General features: G+C 47.6%; 2 protein-coding genes across 4 annotated transcripts in view; one reads left to right on the forward strand and one right to left on the reverse strand.

Moving 5' to 3' along the window:
• Window positions 1-8,324: 8,324 nt before the first annotated feature.
• Window positions 8,325-12,333, reverse strand: LOC121111283 (atherin-like). Its single transcript, XM_040704148.1, has 3 exons — window positions 12,261-12,333; window positions 11,419-12,205; window positions 8,325-11,266 (listed from the first exon to the last, which is right to left on the reverse strand). The coding sequence occupies exons 1-3, from the start codon at window positions 12,331-12,333 to the stop codon at window positions 11,239-11,241; spliced, it is 888 nt and encodes a 295-aa protein (XP_040560082.1). The 3' UTR covers window positions 8,325-11,238.
• Window positions 11,507-19,271, forward strand: part of CHN1 (chimerin 1) — an 80,505-nt gene continuing 72,740 nt past the window's right edge. For 2 of the 3 annotated variants that reach the window (NM_001012952.2, XM_040703538.2), the window contains exon 1: window positions 12,092-12,350. In NM_001012952.2, the coding sequence (NP_001012970.2) occupies window positions 12,332-12,350 (19 nt within the window). In that variant the 5' untranslated portion in view covers window positions 12,092-12,331. Of the gene's footprint in view, window positions 11,656-12,091; window positions 12,351-19,271 lie in introns of those variants that run through there. The other variant, XM_046943703.1, reaches the window with a different exon arrangement.

Here is a 19,271-nt window from a genome sequence, read left to right on the forward strand (position 1 = left end):
TTTAACTCCCAAAATCTATAACCATGACCTTTCTTGTTTTTCACTTTATTTCTCTCCAAAATATTTTTCTGAATGATAAGCCCATGAAAGTGCATATATATATTTAGCATGGAATCTCTTGGTTTTGCAGGTTGCTTCTTCCCTGGCTGTAGTAACTCTGTAACAAGCGTTAAACCTTGCTCAAAGTCCTGTCCATCATCTGCTCTCATTTTTATAATGCTATATGTTTTTTCCAAGCACTTCTTTCTGTTCATTTTGGGGGGAAGAGGAGGGAAAAAGTTTTTTAATAAACTACAGGTAGCAGATTTAATCTGGGAGTGAGTATTTAACCAGAAAAGTGTTGTGAAGTAATTATTTTAAATATCCCTAGCACACAGAGTAGGGAGCTGTTGGTATTTGTTGGCTTTGGCCAACAGGGCCTGCTGGTGCTCCCAGCTTATGATTAATGAGCTTAAAGGATAGCACTGTGCAGCGTAGAGAGATCAGTCAGCATTCGAGTGAGCAGATGAGCTTCAGGAACAAGAGCTGTCACGTAGGTGGCTTCAGAGGAGTAGAATTGCAGGGAAGCAAGTTTTCCTCGTGTAACTCCTGCCTATGGTGAGCTTAGTATATCAGACGCAAGCATGTGCTGTTACACATCCATCTACTGCAGTCTGTCCCCAGGTGGCTTGAATACCGTGATGTGTGTCTTTGGAGCTACTCATAAGGCAAAAGTTAGCTTCTGTTTTCTTTTTGCTATCTGAAAAGTTCTTTCTCCTGTTTTGCAGCAGGCTGCTCTTTGCTTGGTATGTAAATAGTATTTCCTTCCCGGGTTCTCATCAGGAGAAGAGGGAGACAAGCAGAGAGAATGAGCCTTTGGCATTAGCAGCGTATGCAATAAGTTGCCTTTCTCAGTAAATTGCAAAAATGAAATGGTAAAGAAGTCGTCAGGACAACTTGTTAACTGTTCCCTGTGGAACAAAAGTCATATGTTTCACGTCTTATTTATACCAACCTGTTCCTCTGATCCTAAGATACGTTCTGTGATTATTTGTTACTTCAAAGTGTTTGCAACGTTGCTATTGAATGTTTTGATCTCACTTGGGGTAAGTAGTAAGAGCATCCCATTGCTCTTGACTGCATTGCGCGAGGTACTCCTAAAGGTTACCTAATGTGTATATAGTACAGCCATTCTAGTTATAAAATGCCAACAAACTACAGTCAGCATGGCTGTGATTTCAAAACCAAGCCAATACTTTACTTCTCCCGTTTTCTGTATCCCTTTCACCAGAGTTATTTTAAAGAGCTGATGATTTGCTGAAAAAGAAAGAAATAGATCATCCTTGTAAATGAAGAACAGATGCTGTATGTTCCACTGTACGATAGGAACGTTTTTAACACTTGATGTCAAGGTAGTGAGGACACATTTTGTGACTTTCATGTATGTGTGAATATGTTAAAGGTTTCATTATGCTGTCTCCTACAGTTTACCCAAACTTCTTGGAGCCCTTGTTCTAATAGGACTTAACTCCTTTTTCTTCTGTAAATTATACAGTGGTCTCCTGCATGCTGTGTAAAAGTTGTTATTCAAGGAACTGTTACAGCTCTGCTGCCCGTTACCATGCAATTGGAGCACAGTTTGAGTTGTCAGCGTAGTTGTGGTTGCTGTTCCTGCCTATTATATGTCACAGCATTGGTTTCCTTGGGATGCTTCTCTTCTACGTTCTCTTTTAAGCACAAGTACCAGTTTGTGATAATCTCAGGCCTTTTCCTTGCTCTGGACGCCTGGCAAAGCTGTTCTGTTGCAAGGAGGATGTGGACAGTCTGCCTGCTCTTGTAACTTCATGGGTGGTTTTTGTGGGATTTTTCTTGCTGTTGTCTTCACGTACAGGTAAGGGTGCACACGCCCAGTTAACAGCACTGGCTGATAGAACAGGCCAGCCACTAGGATCATAAAATACTAGGGATCTTGTCGGCCTAAATGTTATTGCTTCAGCATAGTTAAATTGGTATAAACACAAACCTGTAGAGAATGTTCTTTTGATGTCTTTGTCTTTACTAAACCAATACAAAGGCACTTAAAATTTTGCAGTACAGTTTTAAAAACTATTTAACATGAGCTAAAGCAACTTCTGTAATCAACGTTTCCCAAACAAGAGATCAGAACGTGACTTAACCAGTTGCTGATCACCATCTGTGCTTCTATCTTGCTGGCAAACAATAATTTAGGAAAAAAATTGAATGTAGAGGACTTCAGTGGCTCATGACACACAGATCATATGTTTCTTCTTTCTTGTAACTCAAAATTGCACTTCTTTCCTCAGAAGTCACTGACGTACCCCGGAGCCTTGTAGTGGCTCAGTGTAAGCAGGGAAGCCTTTGCCTAAGTGTTTTCTCAGTTAAGATCTTCCGGTGCTCAAAAATCCATGAAATGAGCATTTGTGGGTTGAGTGCTGCCACGAGGCTCCACCCTTAAGGATTCTGCTACCTTCCCTTGTCAGCAGCAGCACTGATTGCTGTGTCTGCTGGTGCTGGGGCTGAAGAGCTGGTGTGAAATGCATGCTTCGGATGCATTGAGTGTGTACCAAAAGTGAAAGAACAGCCTGGAAGTTAAGCACTTCTGAAACGTGTTGGAGTGCAGTTTTACGTTACTTAGCAGGGGGGTTGGAAACAGATGATCTTTAAGGTCCCTTCCAACTCAAGCCATTCAGTTGCTGGGGGGTTGCAGATTCATGATCATTGAGGTCCCTTCCAACTCGGGCCATTCCGTGATTGTGATTCTGTGATGACACCTTCTGTGTTTTTCAAACAGCATGTGTGGAATATCTTTGGGATCTTGTTTGGGGATTGTTTTTCCTTTCAGAATTCCAGTGGAAAATGAAATGAACTGCAAAAACGGTGTTTGTAGAAGGCAGTTTTTTGGGGCCAATGTAGAGCCCTGAGGAGAGACATTGAATGGAAGAGGGATATCAGCCCTCACTGGGCAGGTCTTACATTGTGGAGAGTTGAGACTTTGTTCTCTGCCATAGCAGATGGTTTATGTGGTAGGTAAAGAGTTTGGTTCGGGGATCGCTTTTGACCTGAGATGCTTTGCCTCCAGAAACTGATTGTATTTTTTCCCCTCATTTTGCCTGGGAACTCATTGCAGCCTCGCTGACTCTGGGCATCCAGCAGGCAGCCTTCTCTTCATTCCTGTCCCCTCAAGCATTCCTTTGCTTCATGGCTTCTGCGGTGTTTCCGTATCAATACTCAGTTAAGCAGCAGTCAGTACTCAGGCTGCTGAATTGTGCTGTGATTAACTGTTGAACAAATTGCACACAGTGCAGTGGTACTTAGGATCATCTAAGGAGAAAAAACATCGCCATGATATTGCGTAGATTTGCATACAAGAAACATTAAGTTACGTTTATTGATGCTGTTTTGACATTGCACAAGTAAGAATTCAGTGTACTCTGGTCTTTGTCCTTCTAAGTTGGTAGTTCACTTCTTGGTCTTACATTTTGCTGTACATTAAAGGAAATGTTTTCATCCAGTACTGAGCAGCTTGTGGACACTGAACAAACTACCCCCACCCCACTCCATGGGATGGAAAGTAGAACTGAGCTGCACCTCCGAGCGTGGTGTGTTCTACCGTGCAAAGATGGAGAATGGAAATGTCATCTTGTGCATCACAGCTTGCTTCTCCCTGTTGGAATTGGAGTGACCTGGCTCAAAGTATCATGTCTGTAACTGGGGCTCGTAACAGCTCTAGTCCTAAGCGGGAATTATTTTGGTACTGCAATTTGTATTGAGGCTTGATCCAAAAATAACACAGGAAATGCAGTGCGCAGTTACTGGAGCACAGCGTTTGTGGCAGATGTCCGTGGCATGTTCCAAGTCTGAGGGCTGGCTTACATTTGTCTTTCATTTAAAAATGTGGGCAAGGCTCTGGGAAGTGCTGACTGCAGCTCTGCTCCTCACCTACTGAGCAGAGGGGGCTGGAGGGGAGCTGCGGCCTATAGTTAAAGGGGATGTATAAATCTGCAAGTGAAATTATCTTGTATTAGTGATGTCTTCCTTACACAAGACGATGGATAATAAATTATTAACCGAATGAGGTAAGTAATTTCATTTCCTGCTATTTCCTGCTGTCTGTAACAAGTAATTCAAAATGTGGGAGTTTCTAATTTCTCGGGAGCAAACCGCCATCTAGCGGTAACTGCTAAATCTTTTTGAGCAAATACATTCTTTGTATTATCAAAAAGTTTTTATGTGTTTTTCTGTACTTGAGAGGGGCAGAAGAAGAGGCTGGGGAGCAGCACCTGTGGGGCAGTGCTGCCTGTCTCAGTGCTTCTGGAAAGCTCCCTCCCTTCCTTCCTCTCTCCTGCTGCAAGTAGCTGAGCTTTGCCCTGCTAAGGGTCAGATAAGCTTCTAAGCACAGCTGGCAGGCTGCATCTCACTATTACCTGGTGGTAGCATGCAGCACTTTTAGTGTGGCTGATGCTAGATGAGGGATGCTGGAAGCCACTTCTGCATCTCTCTCTGGGCAGGGAGCTCTCAGAAGAGGTCACTGCCACGAGCCAGCCGCTGGTATTGATTAACTTTGCTATTACAGCAAGAACAACGAATTCTGAAACAATATTGAATGTATTCGTGACTGCAGTCTGGGGGCTGAACCCATCAGTCGCACTCTGCCTGAGCCCACCCACGGGAGTACTCCCATATTACAGACAGCTGCAGTGTTTCATCTGGTGGTTTTGCTCTACATCATGATAAGGTTTTTCTGCTTTTGTTTATTCATCTGTGGTATGTGCTGGGAGTGTCCAGCAGGAGCTCAGGTCTCCTCAGGTAGCAGAGGAGTGGGGCCTGGTGGCTGGCAGGGCTGCAGGTAGCCCAGGGCTCAGGAGCTCTGCGTGTGAGGTGAAAAGGTCATTTGAAGTAGCAGCGTGGAGGAAAAGACAGGATTTTTGCATTAAAAGGGCTTTTTGTTCTCCCTTTTCTTCCCTGTTCTATGCTCATACTCATCTGTTTCCGTCTCCACCTTTGGTAAAGATTTTGAGGGTACAAAACAAACCACATTAGAAGAAGTAGGCAAATGGCATTTGCTGGGCTCCAGGCAGTAGCAGCTGGTGAGAGCCGAAGTCCTCAGTTCCAAGGGATGTGTGCCCAAGCTCCGTGCTACGTCTTGTACCCGCGTGAGCGCTGCCATTACAGTGCAAAGGTCCAGCAGGCTTCAGCTGCAGAGCTGAACTTCATCCAGATGTCATTGCCAGCACTGGGGAGGTCATCACTGGCTTGTGTCGGTCCCTGGTTACCGCACCTGGAAGGTAAGGGCCAGAATTCTAATGCAACCCCCTCTTCCATGAGTGAACAAGGGGGATCAGAGTATAGGATGGGTGCTGGTTAAGGAGCTTACATGTAGCGTAGTGCATTGCTTTGGCACCTCGGAGCAGAAACCCACTCATTCTTTTGCAGTGATGGTCACACACAAACCATCACAATGATAGCCAGCTTTCCCTGTGTCTTACAACCAGCTTGCTTTTCTCATGCTGCGCAGAGTTGTCTAAATAACCAATACATTTTATAGTCCTCTCAAGAGAATCAATAACACACCGAGTCTTAGTAATTGTTTCTGGCACTGCCAATTTAGGACCTGGATATCTGCTAATTTACTTCTGCTTTGTGAGGTACTTTCCACATGTCTTAGCTGACAATAAGCACAATGTTCACAATCAAGGGATGCACCTATTTTATTACTAAAGAAAAAGGAAATAGCATTCATTTCTCCCCTTTCCCTGCCCTCCTCTCCCCAGCAAAGTGGTGACATCAGTTACAGAAGTTTCTCTCTGTGGAGACCACATAATAAATTATGCTTTTTGGCACAGATAAAAGGGCTTCAAAGGGATCAGATAATTCCATCCCTTCATAAGGAATCTTATTGCTGCACGCTTGCAGTTCACTCCAACTATTATGAGACTGGGATATCCATCAACAAATAGTGAAAATCTCAAATCCTAATTAAATCCCACTATTACTTCCAAGAGTGGTTTGTCTCCTCTTTAGGAATAATACTTGATTTCAACAGCTTGTTTGTTTAACAGGAGGCGCTATTGATCCCTTCAGTAATACTTAAAAATCACTATGAGAAAAACGACACTCGGTTCCGGCTCTTTGAAGTTGTTTTAGTTGATGCCATCTCCCTGTGAGCCAGAAGAGCTAATGCGGGACTTGAAAGTTCTTTCCAGTGTTAACTCTGTGCTTGTTGTGCTCTGCTGCTGTTAACCTGACTTCTTGCAGAGCTGCCGGTGCTATGTGCAGCAAAGCTGAAAGCTGCCGATGGTGTGTTTGCTTTTTTTTTGCTCAGTTTGAAAGGTTTTATGTTCTCCTTTGAAAGCCTTTGGGTTGTTTGAGTTGGAAGAAACCTTTGAAGGCCATCCAGCCCAACTCCCCTGCAGTGAATGGGGACATGTACATCTCGGTCAGGTTGCTCAGAGCCCCATCCAGTTTGAACTTAAATGTCTCCAGGGATGGGGCCTCCACCACCTCGCTGGGCAACCTGTTCCAGTGCCTCACCACCATTACTGTGAAAACAAAAAGAGCTTTTCCCTTATGTGCAATCTAAATCGCCTCTTTTAGTTTGAAAACATTTGAACAACTCACTCACATGGTAAAGAGTCTGTCTCCTTTCTTGTAGCCCCCCTTTAGATACTGCAAGACCACTATCAGATTTCCCCAGAGCCTTCTCTTCTCCAGGCTTAACAGCTCCAGGTGTCTCAGCCTGTCCTCACGGGGGAGGTGTTCTATCCCTGGGATCATTTTGGAGGCTCTCCTCAGACATGCCCCAGCAGGTCCATATCTCTCCTGTACTGAGGACTCCACATCTGGACGCAGTACTCCAGGTGAGGCCTCACCAGCACAGAGCAGAGGGGCAGGATCACCTCTCAGCCTGCTGTCCATGCTGCTTTCAATGCAGCCCAAGATGCAGATTCTTTTGACCATTCTTCTTGGTAGAATGCATGGAAAACATGGCTGAACTGCAGATCAGGTATCTGAGGCTTTTGCTATCTGAGCACTCTGAGATTTGGACTTAAAAGCATCTTCAGCTCATGGAAGTTCATTCTACAAGGGCAGCTGATGAATTTTCACTTGATAACTAGACTGTAAATTGTACAGTAGGAAATTCTCAGAACATTCCCAAAGTTCAGTTCTTAATCGGTCTATTTTCTACAGTAGCACAAAAACTGCATCAGATTTGGAGCTGAATTTTGACTTAACAGGGCCTATCCTCCCTTGTTCATATAAAGCAAATTGCTGAGCTTGAAAATATCCTTCGACATTTCATGTGCTCTTAAGCTTGAACATTCTTTCAAAGGCCCCTAAGTGCCTAGTGGATGCAGCTCTGAGAAGCAAGGTGTGTGAGTATTGCCTGACAATGACTTTCCTAATTAAAAACATTTTGTTATCGAATGGCTTCAGCAGCATTGGATTATCTAAGAACGTGGAAATAATGTTGAGGGCTCTGGTATTAGAAAATCAAATAATTGCACTAAGAGATAAGTGTATCTATATATATATATTTAAGATGTTGCCTTAGAGCAGTTAAGCAGAGCTTTCCAGCATTTTCTGGGGATAAAAACTTCCAGTTGAAGATTTAGCACAAAATACTTCTCTCTAGTGAATGTTGTACACAGCACTGCAGAACTGCAGTTCTCAGTTGCTAATGAGGATGTTTAATACCTTTGACAATTCCTCGAAGCCATCCAGCAGGTCTAGAAGTGGATCTAGAAGCTACAATTTATTGCATGAAGAACGACTGCTAATTCTGTGGCAGTTTGTGGCTTCAAGTAGGAGCTCATCTGCTGAGGGTTAAAGGCATTTTCAAAGTCAGGACTAGAAATATCTTGCAGATTTTTGACTCCAGCTTTTTCTTGGTTTTTAGTGTTTATGGATAAAACGGTAATAGTTGATTCCCAAGACTACCTTGCAAATGGCTTACCTTCTGGTTTTTGAATTGTAATTACCATTTTTTTTCCAAATGCATCCAAGCACTCTTTCAACGAACGCCTGAATCTTTCTCAACGTGATATAAAAAGGAAATATGAAAGTTAAATAGAAGCTATAAACTACATTTTAGAGGTAATATAAACACACTTGGGTGTTTTACAGCCATCGGTATTATCTCCTTTGATGCCTGAGGCTTGTCCCTAGGAGACAGAAAGCAGACACTTCCTGGAATTTCTTTAATTAGCTTGTTCGTTTCACTTAATAAAACAAGCAATCAAAAACATATTATGTGTTTCATATGCGGGACTCTTAAAAAGTAAGAGAACATACCATTCTACATACATCTGAGCAAGTACGAGCAATTCTGAAATCTTCTAGGGTTTTATTAACATAATGAATAGCTGGTCTTGCATTGTATATATCTGCTGATAAGACCCACTGGTGAGCGTACATACGAGCAATAAGAAAGCTCACATAGAATCATAGAATGGCTTGGGTTGGAAGGGACCTCAAGGATCACATCAAGTTCCGATCCCTCCGCCACAGGTGGGACCACCAACCTCCAGATCTGGTATTAGAGCAGGTTGCCCAGGGCCCCGTCCTTCCTGGTCTTGAACACCTCCACGGATGGAGGCATCCACAGCCTCTCGGGCAGCCTGTGCCAGCACCTCACCACTCTCCCTGTGAAGAACTTCCCTCTAGCATTCAATTTAAAGCTTAAAACCATTCTCCCTTGTCCTACCACTGTCTACTTTTGTAAAACCTGGATTCTCTTCCTTTTTGCAATCCTCTTTTAAATACTGGAAGGCTGCAATGAGGTTCCCCTACAGCTTCTCTTCTGGCTGAACAAGCCTTCAGCCTGTCTTTGTAGGGGAAGTGCTCCACAGAGTCCATTGCTAAAGTATATTCTGACCAGCTGCAAATAATAATACTCTTTTGCAGCTCAAAGTAGTTTGGTTGCTTGCCCATCCTTGTGCCACTTGCTCTCAGTGTCTCATGGAAGCTGTTGTGAGAGGAAGCTCCATGGTTCATCCTCTTTGAGCTCCTACATCTTTCTGGGCTCAAAGCTCATACCCTCATGTAGATTTGGTCAATTTTGGTCAAATCTAGCAATTTATGTCAGGATTATTATCTTTAATAATTAAAAGTTTGTACAGCTTTTCATTTTTCATTCCTTTTCCAGCTCCTGCTCTTAGAAAAGCAGAATTAGAAGAATTTCCTCTGCGGAGCTGTACTGGAAGTACTTTTAAATTCATGTTTGAAAGCATTAGAGGAGTTTTGATGATGTTAATTGAATAAAGGGACTGAAAACTAAAGAGACCGTTTTAGGATTCTGCATCATTAATTCCTATGCGTGACAATCATCTTTAATCTCATCTCTTATTATAGCCTCCTAAGAGCTATGCTGCTCTTAAAATCAAAGGGACGAAAGGTGAAAGCTTGGAAAAGATGGGGATGAGGTGGTTCTTGGTATGCAAGTGACCTCTGAATTGGAAGACAGAGAAGAATCACTTACCTGAGAAGCTGAAAGTAGCCACCCAATGCAGAGCAAAAGGAGTTGTTCCAGTACAGGCAGCCCTGCACCTTGAGTGCTGCATGCATCGTCGGTGTTGAAGCGAAGAGGAGCAAAGGTGAGCGCTGTAACTTGCTGCTGTTGCCATCTGTTGCATGGGAAAAGCTGGCTGTGAAATGTTATTTGGGTGCACGTTTTCTTTTTAATGGAAATTACATCAAAGCTTAAGATAATTTTTCCAAGATCCACAGATGGAATTTACTACGTACCACCTATAGTTTGTGATATAATTCTCATCACATTTATGCAGATGCCTTGGAAATCCCATTAAGTGGGAGCCGTAATGTGAAAGCCCTAAAGAAGTGTCTTGGGAAGGGCTCTGCTCAGGTGGCATAGAGGAGAATGGGCTTTTCTCTTTGATGCCATCAAAATCCAAAACGGCATCATGTCTCATAGCATCAACCTAACTGGAGCAAACTGGATGCACTGAGTAACACAGCCACCCCCAGTTATGCATTGGGCTTCTGCTGAGCTGCCCTCCTGCTGCCAAGGGGCAGCTGTCATGAGATGCTACCCCTATTCATCAGGTAACATTTCACCATGCCTCCGCTTTTACTATTCCCCATTATTAGGGGATGGCTTTAATTTATGTTTATTTTCCTTCATGTAATATTGGATTTACAAGCTGGAAACCTTTCTTTACAGTTGGGTATTAATCTTTATAAATGTCAGTAATTAATTTTAAAATCTCATTTATCAACATATGATGAATGAATTAGTTCAGGTTTGAAGAATAAATGTCTGGTAATTAGGTGTAGTTTTGTACCAGGCCCTCAGACGAAGCAGGTGGATCAAGGGAGGACAACGGTGGGTAGCGGGCTGCACCCTGTGCCCGCATCAGAAGCAAGGGGCACAGGAGGGGCAGGGGACACAGTGGAGAGGTAGACACTGGCAGCCAGCCCTAAATCCCAGTAAGGGGATCTAATGCAGAGAATAAAGCACTGGTAATTGCCTCTGGAATGTAAAGAGCCGTGAGGCTCAGGGGAGGAGGTGAGGAAGCAGCTGAAGGACAAGGAGGGGAGAGGAGAATAGCATCCTGCATCTGTGTCGCTCTTCTGGGTGTACAGCCTCGGTACATACACACAGAATGTTCCTACCAGGCAGCAAGTGTATTGTGTACACATCAAGTGTATACAGTGTTTCTCCTACAAAGCCTGGTGCTAACAAACCACTTCTTAACAGGGGGAGCTTCAAGGGAAACGACATACCACGATCATCCTTGCTTCCCTGTGAAGCAACGGCAAGGTGCCGCAGTAGTGCTTGCTAAGGAAGTGCCCAGAGCTGTGGCTAAGACACTGTTGCCACGTCTGTTCAAAAAGCCAGGTGTGGGAGAACAGACCTCTGCTTTGGAGAACTCTGGGCTGTTCGGGTGCTTTTTCCTCCTGATTTGTGCCTCTGATTTCTTCCTGACGTGTCAAAGTATTACTTGCTGTGGACAAGGAAACGCTTGCAGTATAAACAAGCAGTCATTAGATAAAGATGTTGGAGTAGGGGCAGAGAAAAAGCTGGCTATGTAATTCAAGGAAACCCGAGGGGAAGTTGACATTTACTCTCAGGAAATGTAAGAAAAAAGCCTGTGTGAAGATGCAGCTCCTTTCAAACAGCAAAGCCAAGAGCCCGTTGTGGAGGCAGAAGGGCAGAGGTTTGCTGTTGCTTCTTCCACTCTATTTTCCACCCGTTTCAGTCCCATGCCAGCCGTGCAGTCAGGGTGCTCTTCCACCAACTTTCACACTGTGTATGTGCAAAATAAAAACGTTTGGTGAGATCAGGTCCACCGTGCTACAATTCTTCTGCTTTACCTCTTCCCAAGTGAAAGGACTGCTGTTTCATTGTAAACTTCGCGCAGTAAGTAGGACACAAAGCTAAAAGAAAAAAAAACCCACGTTTTGAAACATCTGTAGCCCTCAAGCAATCTCTGAAGGGGTTTTTCCTTGCTGACTGTATTCCGTGGCCTTGCGGAGCCGTGCTCACACCGCTGGCAGCGCGGGGTGCGGCCGCAGCTCAGGTACGTGCCTTCCTCACACAGACCGCCCTGTCCTGCGGCTGTCCCGTGCGGGGCCGTCAGGTCACCCAGTCGTGTGTGTGCTAACCGACCCCCGCTGTAAGCGTTTGTTCCCAGGGTAAGAACGCCAGCGCCGTCAGCGAGTGAGGCAGGATGCTGTCCTTTCACCTGAAGGATTTTACTGCGGGTTACGGTGACAGCCGGCGGCCGCCGCCGGTTGGAACTTCCCGCAGCTGGGGAGTTCTCAGCGGGGTTCCGCAGGGACCGCGAGGGGAACGCTGCGTGCTGCAGCCAGCCCTCACGCTGCTCTAAGCGCAGCGCTTTGTCCCGGCGGCGCTCCTCTCGGTGCCCGCGGCCCTGGGGGAGCCCGCTGCCGCACGGCGGGCGGAGGACGAGGGTCGTCCGGCCGCCCCTCGGGGCCGCGGTGCCCGGGGCTCCGCACCTGCCGCCCGGCCCCGGCGCTCCTTTGTGCCTCGGCGGCGGCGGGGCGGCCGCGTTGCCATGGGAACGGCCCCGCCGGCTGCGGCAGGAGGGCGGGAGGCGGGTCGTGTGGCGGCGCAAGATGGCTCCCCGAGGCGGCGGGCCGCACTGAGAGCGCGGGCGGGCGGCAGGGAGGGCGGGAGGAGCGGGAGCGGGGCCGCGCCCGGCCCAGGCGGCCCCTCGCGGCCCTCATCCCCTTCCCGTCGGTCGCAGCCGGCAGCTCCGCGGGCGTTGCGGGCGCGCCCTGCCGCCGCCGTGAAGCGCCGCCGCGCCAATGCCGGCCCCGCTGCGGCCGGCCAGCCCCCGCCTGTGCCATGGCTCTGACCTTGTTCGGTGAGTAGCGGCCCGCGCCCATTGTCTGCGGTGCGGCGAGGCGCGGTGCGGCGGGGCGGGGCCGGGAGGGGCGGGGGCCGCGGGCAGGGCGCGGGCAGGGGGGCGGCAAAAGTTGCGCCGGGCGAAGAGCGCGGGCCGCGCTGTGCGGAGCGGCGGGCTGGGAGGGCTGCGGGGATGGGCTGTGCTCTGTGTGCCCGAGGCGCTCTGGAGAGAAAACGGGAGAGCCGTGGTTTGGCTGCCGAGCGCAGGGCTTCTCTAATGAAGCGTGGTCTTAATTTCGCAGTTAAAACGCTGCCCAAAGGCGCGTAGCCGGCGTTGCTGGAAGCCACGAGGCGAGCGGAGCGGCGTGGCGGCGGCAGCGCCGCAGGGCGGTACGGGAGCGGCGCGGGCTGCGGGGGGCGGCACGGCCCGGCGCCGCTCCTGCGGCGGGCGTCGCTTCTGCGGGAGCGACGGACCCGATGCGTTCGTCCCGCGCTGCCCGGGCTGGTGCAGCTCCGTGAAAGAAAGAGCGTGGTTCCGTCTCTCTTAAGAGCCGGCACCTGTTATGTTGTTCCGGCACGCCGGCCCTATCCGACAACAAGTTCAGCACGTGTTGCAGAGCGCTCGTCGGCCGGGAAGGTGTCCGTGGCGCGGGGTGAGCCGCAGCGCGGCGGCGGTCCGCGCCTTCCCGGCCGGGCTGCGGATGGCGGCCGTGTCGGGCGGGGCGGGGCGGGCCCTGCGGGGGCCGCGCTCAGCGCCTGCTGAGAGCCACGCGCGTTTGCCGCGGTGAGTGAGCGAGCTGATGTGGCCTTCGGCTACAAAGTTAAGAGCGTTTGAACTTCAGCTTTTAGACCAAGTTCTCAGCGGGGGAGTTGGGCTGGGCGACGGGTGAGGGTCCCTTCTGGCCCGAGTGATTCTGTGATGATTTTATGACATCTGTAAGTCAAGCAGCTGTTTTTTAGACTTGCCGGGTTATCTTTTCGCTTCGGTGCGTTTTATCTACTTACCGACGTTCTTCTGTCAGTAAATTTGCGTTACAAAGGAAATTGACAAAGGAAAAAAAACGGGTTTGCGCGTGCTCTCCCATCTGCTGTTAGTGACGTTGGGGCGTGTTAAAGCTGATGAGCCAGCAGAGGATGGAGCGGGGGGCACTGCTGTGCCGAGCTCTGAAATACGTCTTGCTAAGGGTAAGGAAAGATAAACAAATAATCTGAAGATTGCCCCCTCCTAAGGAACCACAAAGGGACAATAGAAGGATGCAGCGAAGAGGATTAATGCAGGTTAATAAATTGACGGGAAACCCTTTGTAAGTGTGAAAGCAGAGGAGTACATCTTACACTGTGAGTGCAGGAGCATCGGGGGGAGTTGGGTTAATGCAGGAGTACGTGCTGTATGTGCAGGTGAAGCTGCGATCTGCTTACAGCTGAGTTATTGCAGCATTGCGTGCTGCTGTGGCTTGCTGAGTGCTGTCTCTTCACATACAACAACAACAACAGACCCAAAGGTGTCTGCTCTGAAGTGAAAGAACAGCCTTCAGCTTTTGTTTTGGTTGTGGCCGCCTGTGGATGGATGCGTTCCCAGCTACCACGCTGCCTCTGACCATAGGAACTCGGTGCAAAAATGCGCCACGCAAGAATTTATGCTTAACCAATTTCAGTGTAATCATCTGGTAAATCTGGGGGAAGACAGAAGAAGCATACCTAAGTGAGTATGTGTGTTCCTGGGCTGAAACAGCTGTCACTGTGCTATTGTAAATGCACGCCCCTGCTATGCCAATGGAAGTGTCCTGAGCGAAGCCCTCCCTCAGGACCTGTTTGCTGTGGTTCTACACCTTCATGTAAATTCTAGGCTCAATATTGCGTGTTTTTCTAACCTATAATGGTATATCTGAAGCAAATTTCACACTTCCTAGGGCTGCTTCTAATAGGATGTACCACAAAGAGTGTAAAACTTGAGATCAGTTACCACGTCAGCTTGGGAGGAAAATCCACCCAGTTTGGTGGGTTCCCTTCAATTAATGTGTGTATGTGTCAGCACAGCAAGAGCAAGGAGAGGGATGGGAAGCATTACAATGTGCCTTTTTCGTGCTCTTGATGTTGATTTATGGCTATTTCAGTGCATAAGTGAAAGGCTATTGTAAAAGGGGACAGGGCTAGAGAGCACGGTGACATCATAGGTTCCAGCTTGAGACAGACCTGTGGTCATCAGGTTGGAAGGGCGGATATGCTGTGTTATATCTCCTTGGCAGAGTGGCTGAGAGTTCTCTGCTCCCGTTGGAGATTGCCCTTTGCTGCAGAATGCCGAGCTGCTCTGTGTAGCCGCTGGAATGGTAGCTGCAGGTGGGGCCTTCAAGGTGGCACTCAGAGGCTCTCAGAAGGTTGGCTGTACATTCAGTCACCACAGCCTTGTCAGCAGCCTTTTTTTCCTCTCCGCAACCGTTTCTTCCTACCTGCTGCAGCAGCTGAATGGAGTTTAAGCTGCATCCATCCCTGCCGTTTCAACACAAAGCCCGTGGCTTCGTGCACAGAGGTGTGCAGGGGCCGCGTGCCTGGCTTAGCTGGGAAGCAGTTGAAGGGACCCGCGTGTTCTGCTCTGCTGCCTGTCTGTGGATCCTCTTGGAGAGAGGAAGAACACGCAGATGTGTTTCTGTGGCTGGATTCCCCGAGGCCCATTTGCTAATAGCTGGAGCTGTGGGATGCTGTGGAGGCAAAGCTGAGGTGTGTGCTGTCACTCCGCTTGGATGGCTGAAGTATGGGAGAGAGAACAAACAACGTAGAGGAAAAAGAGGAGGTGAAAAAGAGGAGGTGTGAAGTTGCGCTACTGCTACAGCTGTTTGCTGAGAGTGCTTTTGCCTCTGGGTGTCCTGAGAAGTGTTTAAAGTAAGCCTACGTTGTTTGGAAGGATTTTTTGTTATGCATTGCTGCTGCCTGCCTGTTCACTTTCTGTTTGTTTGCTAACAAACTGCCTTGTGTGAACTGAGAAAGACGTCTCCAAACGGCCAGGGGAGCCACGCTTATTGTTACTTGTTCATGTCACTGCCTTCCTGTTCAGAGCACACAAGTGGATGAGAACTCCCCTCCTGAACACTGGTGGTGAGAAATGAGACATGAAACTGTGCAGAAATAACCTCCTATGAATCTGTCTGTTGCTATGAGTATGGGGCAAGCCGCTGGAAATAGATGGTTCCATAGCTGAGGTGCTCGTGAACAAGTGACCGTCTTCAGTTCTGTGCAGTTGTGATTACTGCTCTCCATGCAAACCACGCTGTCTCATCACTGCTTCCCTCAAAGGTAGGCTGTGATTCTGCTGGCAAAACACATCTTTTCCGTTGTCACAGTCTTCAAGTAAAGGTACTGTATGGAAGTGACATCAATTCATTGTTCTCTAAATGAGTGCTTTGCCTGCAAGGGAAAGACTTCTAGTTCTTCTGCTTGGTTGGCTTAGTGAGAGGAACGTGGAAAGCCAAAGTTCCTCTCAAGATGGCTTACCTACAGGTAAGAGGTGAATTTGATTGATCTTCCAAACCCCGTTCGTGTAGGTGGGAAGGAGGTTGTCCAAGTGCTGAGAATCAGAAGATGATTTTCTCCTGGGTGCTGTGCTAACCCTACCTAATGTGTAACACCTAATGAAGCAAGTAAGGACAGCGACCTTGAAAAGCTTGTGCTGGCAACGCAGTCTCAAGGAAGAATGGAAGCAGAAACCTACTTAGGAGCAGGGAAAAGATGGATCTGTTAACTGGCAAATGGGTATCCATTGATCTAAGTATTAGAGAAGCGACACTAACGCTTATAAATGAGGTGGAAAAAATTCACTGTGTTTTCTGTAACTGTGAATGTTGTAGGAAATAGCAGAGAGATAACTGCTGAAGCCGTAAAGGTCAGATCCAGTTGTGCCCACGTGTAATTAATGCAGGGTTTTGGAATGTTCCCAGAGATAGAGATTGACATAGAAAATGTTACTGCTGTGCCTTGTGCTCTCCGGGAACTTGTCTGTTGTTCTTAGAATGTATCAAAGCACCTGCCCAGGAACCAGAGGGTAGAATTAGGTCAAGAATTGTGTCTAATAATCTCCTTGCTTTCTTTTAAGTAAACCTAAGTAATTGAGGAAGAAAGGAAAGAGTATACAGATAAAGAAAATGGAGCAAGGAGAGATTTTAATTCCTGCCAGCTACAGCACAAGCCCTCTGAATCGCCCCCTCCTAACGATTCTCTGCAGTCGGTCTTTTATCCCATAGAAATCCTCTCGCATCCTTTCCTCCTTGCCTACGAGCTGCTCATACGTGGAGGCAGTCTGCACAATGGGATCTCACCTGGCGCTGTCAGGGAGGACTGTCCTCTGAGCTGTCAGATCCAGGAGGACTTCCCAGGTTCTGCTGATGCAGATTTTTATGTGATGGAAAGCACGTCTCGAGTGTCCAGAATGTGTTTGCCTATAGATTACTATACTTAAATACTGTTTTAATCAGTAACCTCAGAGCATAAGCCTAATACAGACTCTTTGGAAGATCATGTTACTTGTGCCAAATGAAAGCCCATGTATCAGCATCCTCCAGGAGCACAGGTCATTTCTCTACAAGCGCCTTCCCTGTCAGATGATTTTCTTCTCTTCCAGAACTGGAGGCTTAGCGCTCACGTCTCGAGCTGTTTAGCTGCACCACCCTGTGGACGGATCGTACAGTTCCACAGAAGCGGACTTCAGCTAAAGAACAGCAAGACAAACCCAAGGGCTGCCCACAGAGCTTTGCAAGCATTTAAACAACGTAATCATCAACTGGCATAAAGGCTCCTGGCTGAGGATTTTGCAGACGCTCAGGATTTGTAATTTCAGTGGGATGGATCGTATCTGTCTTGCAAGTCTTCATAAACGACGGCAGAGAATTGAAAGCCCTCTAGATTTTGCCTTTTTAGACCTGTCTTCAAACAAAGAAAAGTGTAATTTAAAGTCACTGAAATATTTGGTCTGCTAAATCTAAGTGCTGGTCCCTGGGAGGAGGGCTGATTGCCTCCAGCTGGGCAGCTTGCGGTGTGGTGTGCCGCAGCCTCTGCCAGCGAGGAAGAGCTGAAGGGCATTTGGCATTCTCAGCATTCAAAGTATTTGTTCATCCTATATCTGAATGAGAAAGAGAAGGACATTTCTGAAGTCACTTCAGAATTTCTGGAAAACCAAATGCTGGTTATTCCTGAGGCAGCTTGGGGTAAATTCCCACTCCAAAAGTCAAGGTCAAGCACTGTTCCCTTAGTGCAGGAGTTGTTTGGTTGCTCCCTGCACGGCGCTGTGCTACAGTGGCCCGCAGAGCCACAACTGCAACCATTTAAATCACGTAGCAGATACAGTGGGACACCAGGTAGCCAAGTCTTGAGCGCTGCTGCAGCAATGGGAAAAGAGCTACCAAATTATTCTGTCTGCAGAGTAGGTGGGGGACTGTGAAATATGGAGTAACAGCATGGGCAGGAAAAGCACAGCCATTGTTAGTGCAGTACCTAATAGTTCCTGGCTCTCACGTGGCAGGGTACGACTCAGTCTCCTCAATGCTGAGTTAGTATCTGTTAAGTATACAAGCCAGAGCAGACTATAAAAGCTGCTGATAATTATTTGGTAGGGGCAGTCTTCCATACATACTCATCTGCACTTTATGGCTTCCATATGAATCTGGACACGATGCTTCAGTGCGGAGTTGGATTGCTTTTCACTGGAAAACAGAACAAAAAACCCAACAGGATGTAGCTCTTCCTTGCCTCTGCCTTGCTGGCTGAACGTACACCCAATAAAGGAAGCACACTTTTGACACAGCAATTAATTTTACTGATTTCCTTTTCAGGCTTTCCAAAGAGTATGTTTACAAATGTAACTTTGAAGGTGTTGAAACGATCTTCAGAGTTCCAACAGGAGCGGGGATATATTTTGGAACGTGGCGATGAGATGAAATGATGGTTCTTTCTGTTGGGAAGATATTTGGGAGCTTTGTGCTCAATGTTATTTCAGTGACAGAAGACTCCCCCACCCACCCCAGGTCAGCTCTGACCCCGCGCCAGCCCAGGATGGTGGTTCTTCCCCAGCTTGCTCCTTGCAGGCTCAGCCTTGGCAGCAGGTGACTGGCAGCCCTGGTGTCCCAGCTGTGCTGGAGCAGGATCAGAGGATGTGGTGCTGCTGGGAGATGGCATGGCTGGATGTGTCTGGGTTAACGGGTGATGGGCTGCTCTAACAGAGTGCTTGTGGCTCACTGTGTCTCAGAGCTCTGTTACCATCTGCCCTGTTTCTGTGCAGAAATCCTGTAGATTGCAAGTATAACAATTGTGTGCAGCATTCTGCTGCGCAGCTGTCCCCATCTAGCCACGTAGGTTGGCCAGAACCATTTTTAAACTGGAATCTGGAATGTGATTTGTCACATCCTATGGTTTCCCATGTGCCTCTTTTTGTGTTTTGCCACAGCGAAGGTTTTTTTATGAGGTAGAACTCAGTACACCGGAAGAGGTTATGCGGAGAGGCAGTGCTGCCTGGGGCAGGGTTGGATTGCTGGGACTCAGGAATAGGGATACCAGTTTTTCATCTATAGGATGACTTTATCTATGTGAGCCCCTGCTGCTCTTGCAGCAGCTGTTCTTGTTTTCTATTTAGACATGTTCCATAGCACAAAGTCTGCTCTTTGCTTGTGAGTGTTGCCATGGGGAGGAAGAAAAAGTGGGGTTACCCAAAAGAAAGACTTGGGGGCTGCCTTCGACCACCGATCCTATGGAGCTTTGCAGACAGCTCTCCTGTTCCCCATGGACAGTGGCTGAGCTCTGGGTTGAGCTGCTCGTCCTCATCCGCAGAGCTCAGCCTTCATCCTCAGAAGTGCAGCAAGAGCTGAGGACAAATGGAGGGCATCTCTCATGCCTCCCGGTGCTTCCAGAGCCACAGGTGAATCTACAGAGAAGGAGATTTATGGAAAAGATGTGTTTAATG

This window comes from Gallus gallus, chromosome 7 (assembly GCF_016699485.2).
Source record: "Gallus gallus isolate bGalGal1 chromosome 7, bGalGal1.mat.broiler.GRCg7b, whole genome shotgun sequence".
NCBI classification, from domain to species: Eukaryota; Metazoa; Chordata; class Aves; order Galliformes; family Phasianidae; genus Gallus; species Gallus gallus.

Bases quoted from the DNA above. Each gene is read 5' to 3' on its own strand.
- LOC121111283 (XM_040704148.1), bottom strand. From the start codon at position 12,333: ATGGCACAGGCGGGGGCTGGCCGGCCGCAGCGGGGCCGGCATTGGCGC. The intron at 12,206-12,260 runs GCGCGCCCGCAA...GAAGGGGATGAG, and splicing joins CGCTTCACGGCGGCGGCAGG to GGCCGCGAGGGGCCGCCTGG. The intron at 11,267-11,418 runs GTGGGTTTTTTT...GCACATACACAG, and splicing joins GGCTACAGATGTTTCAAAAC to TGTGAAAGTTGGTGGAAGAG.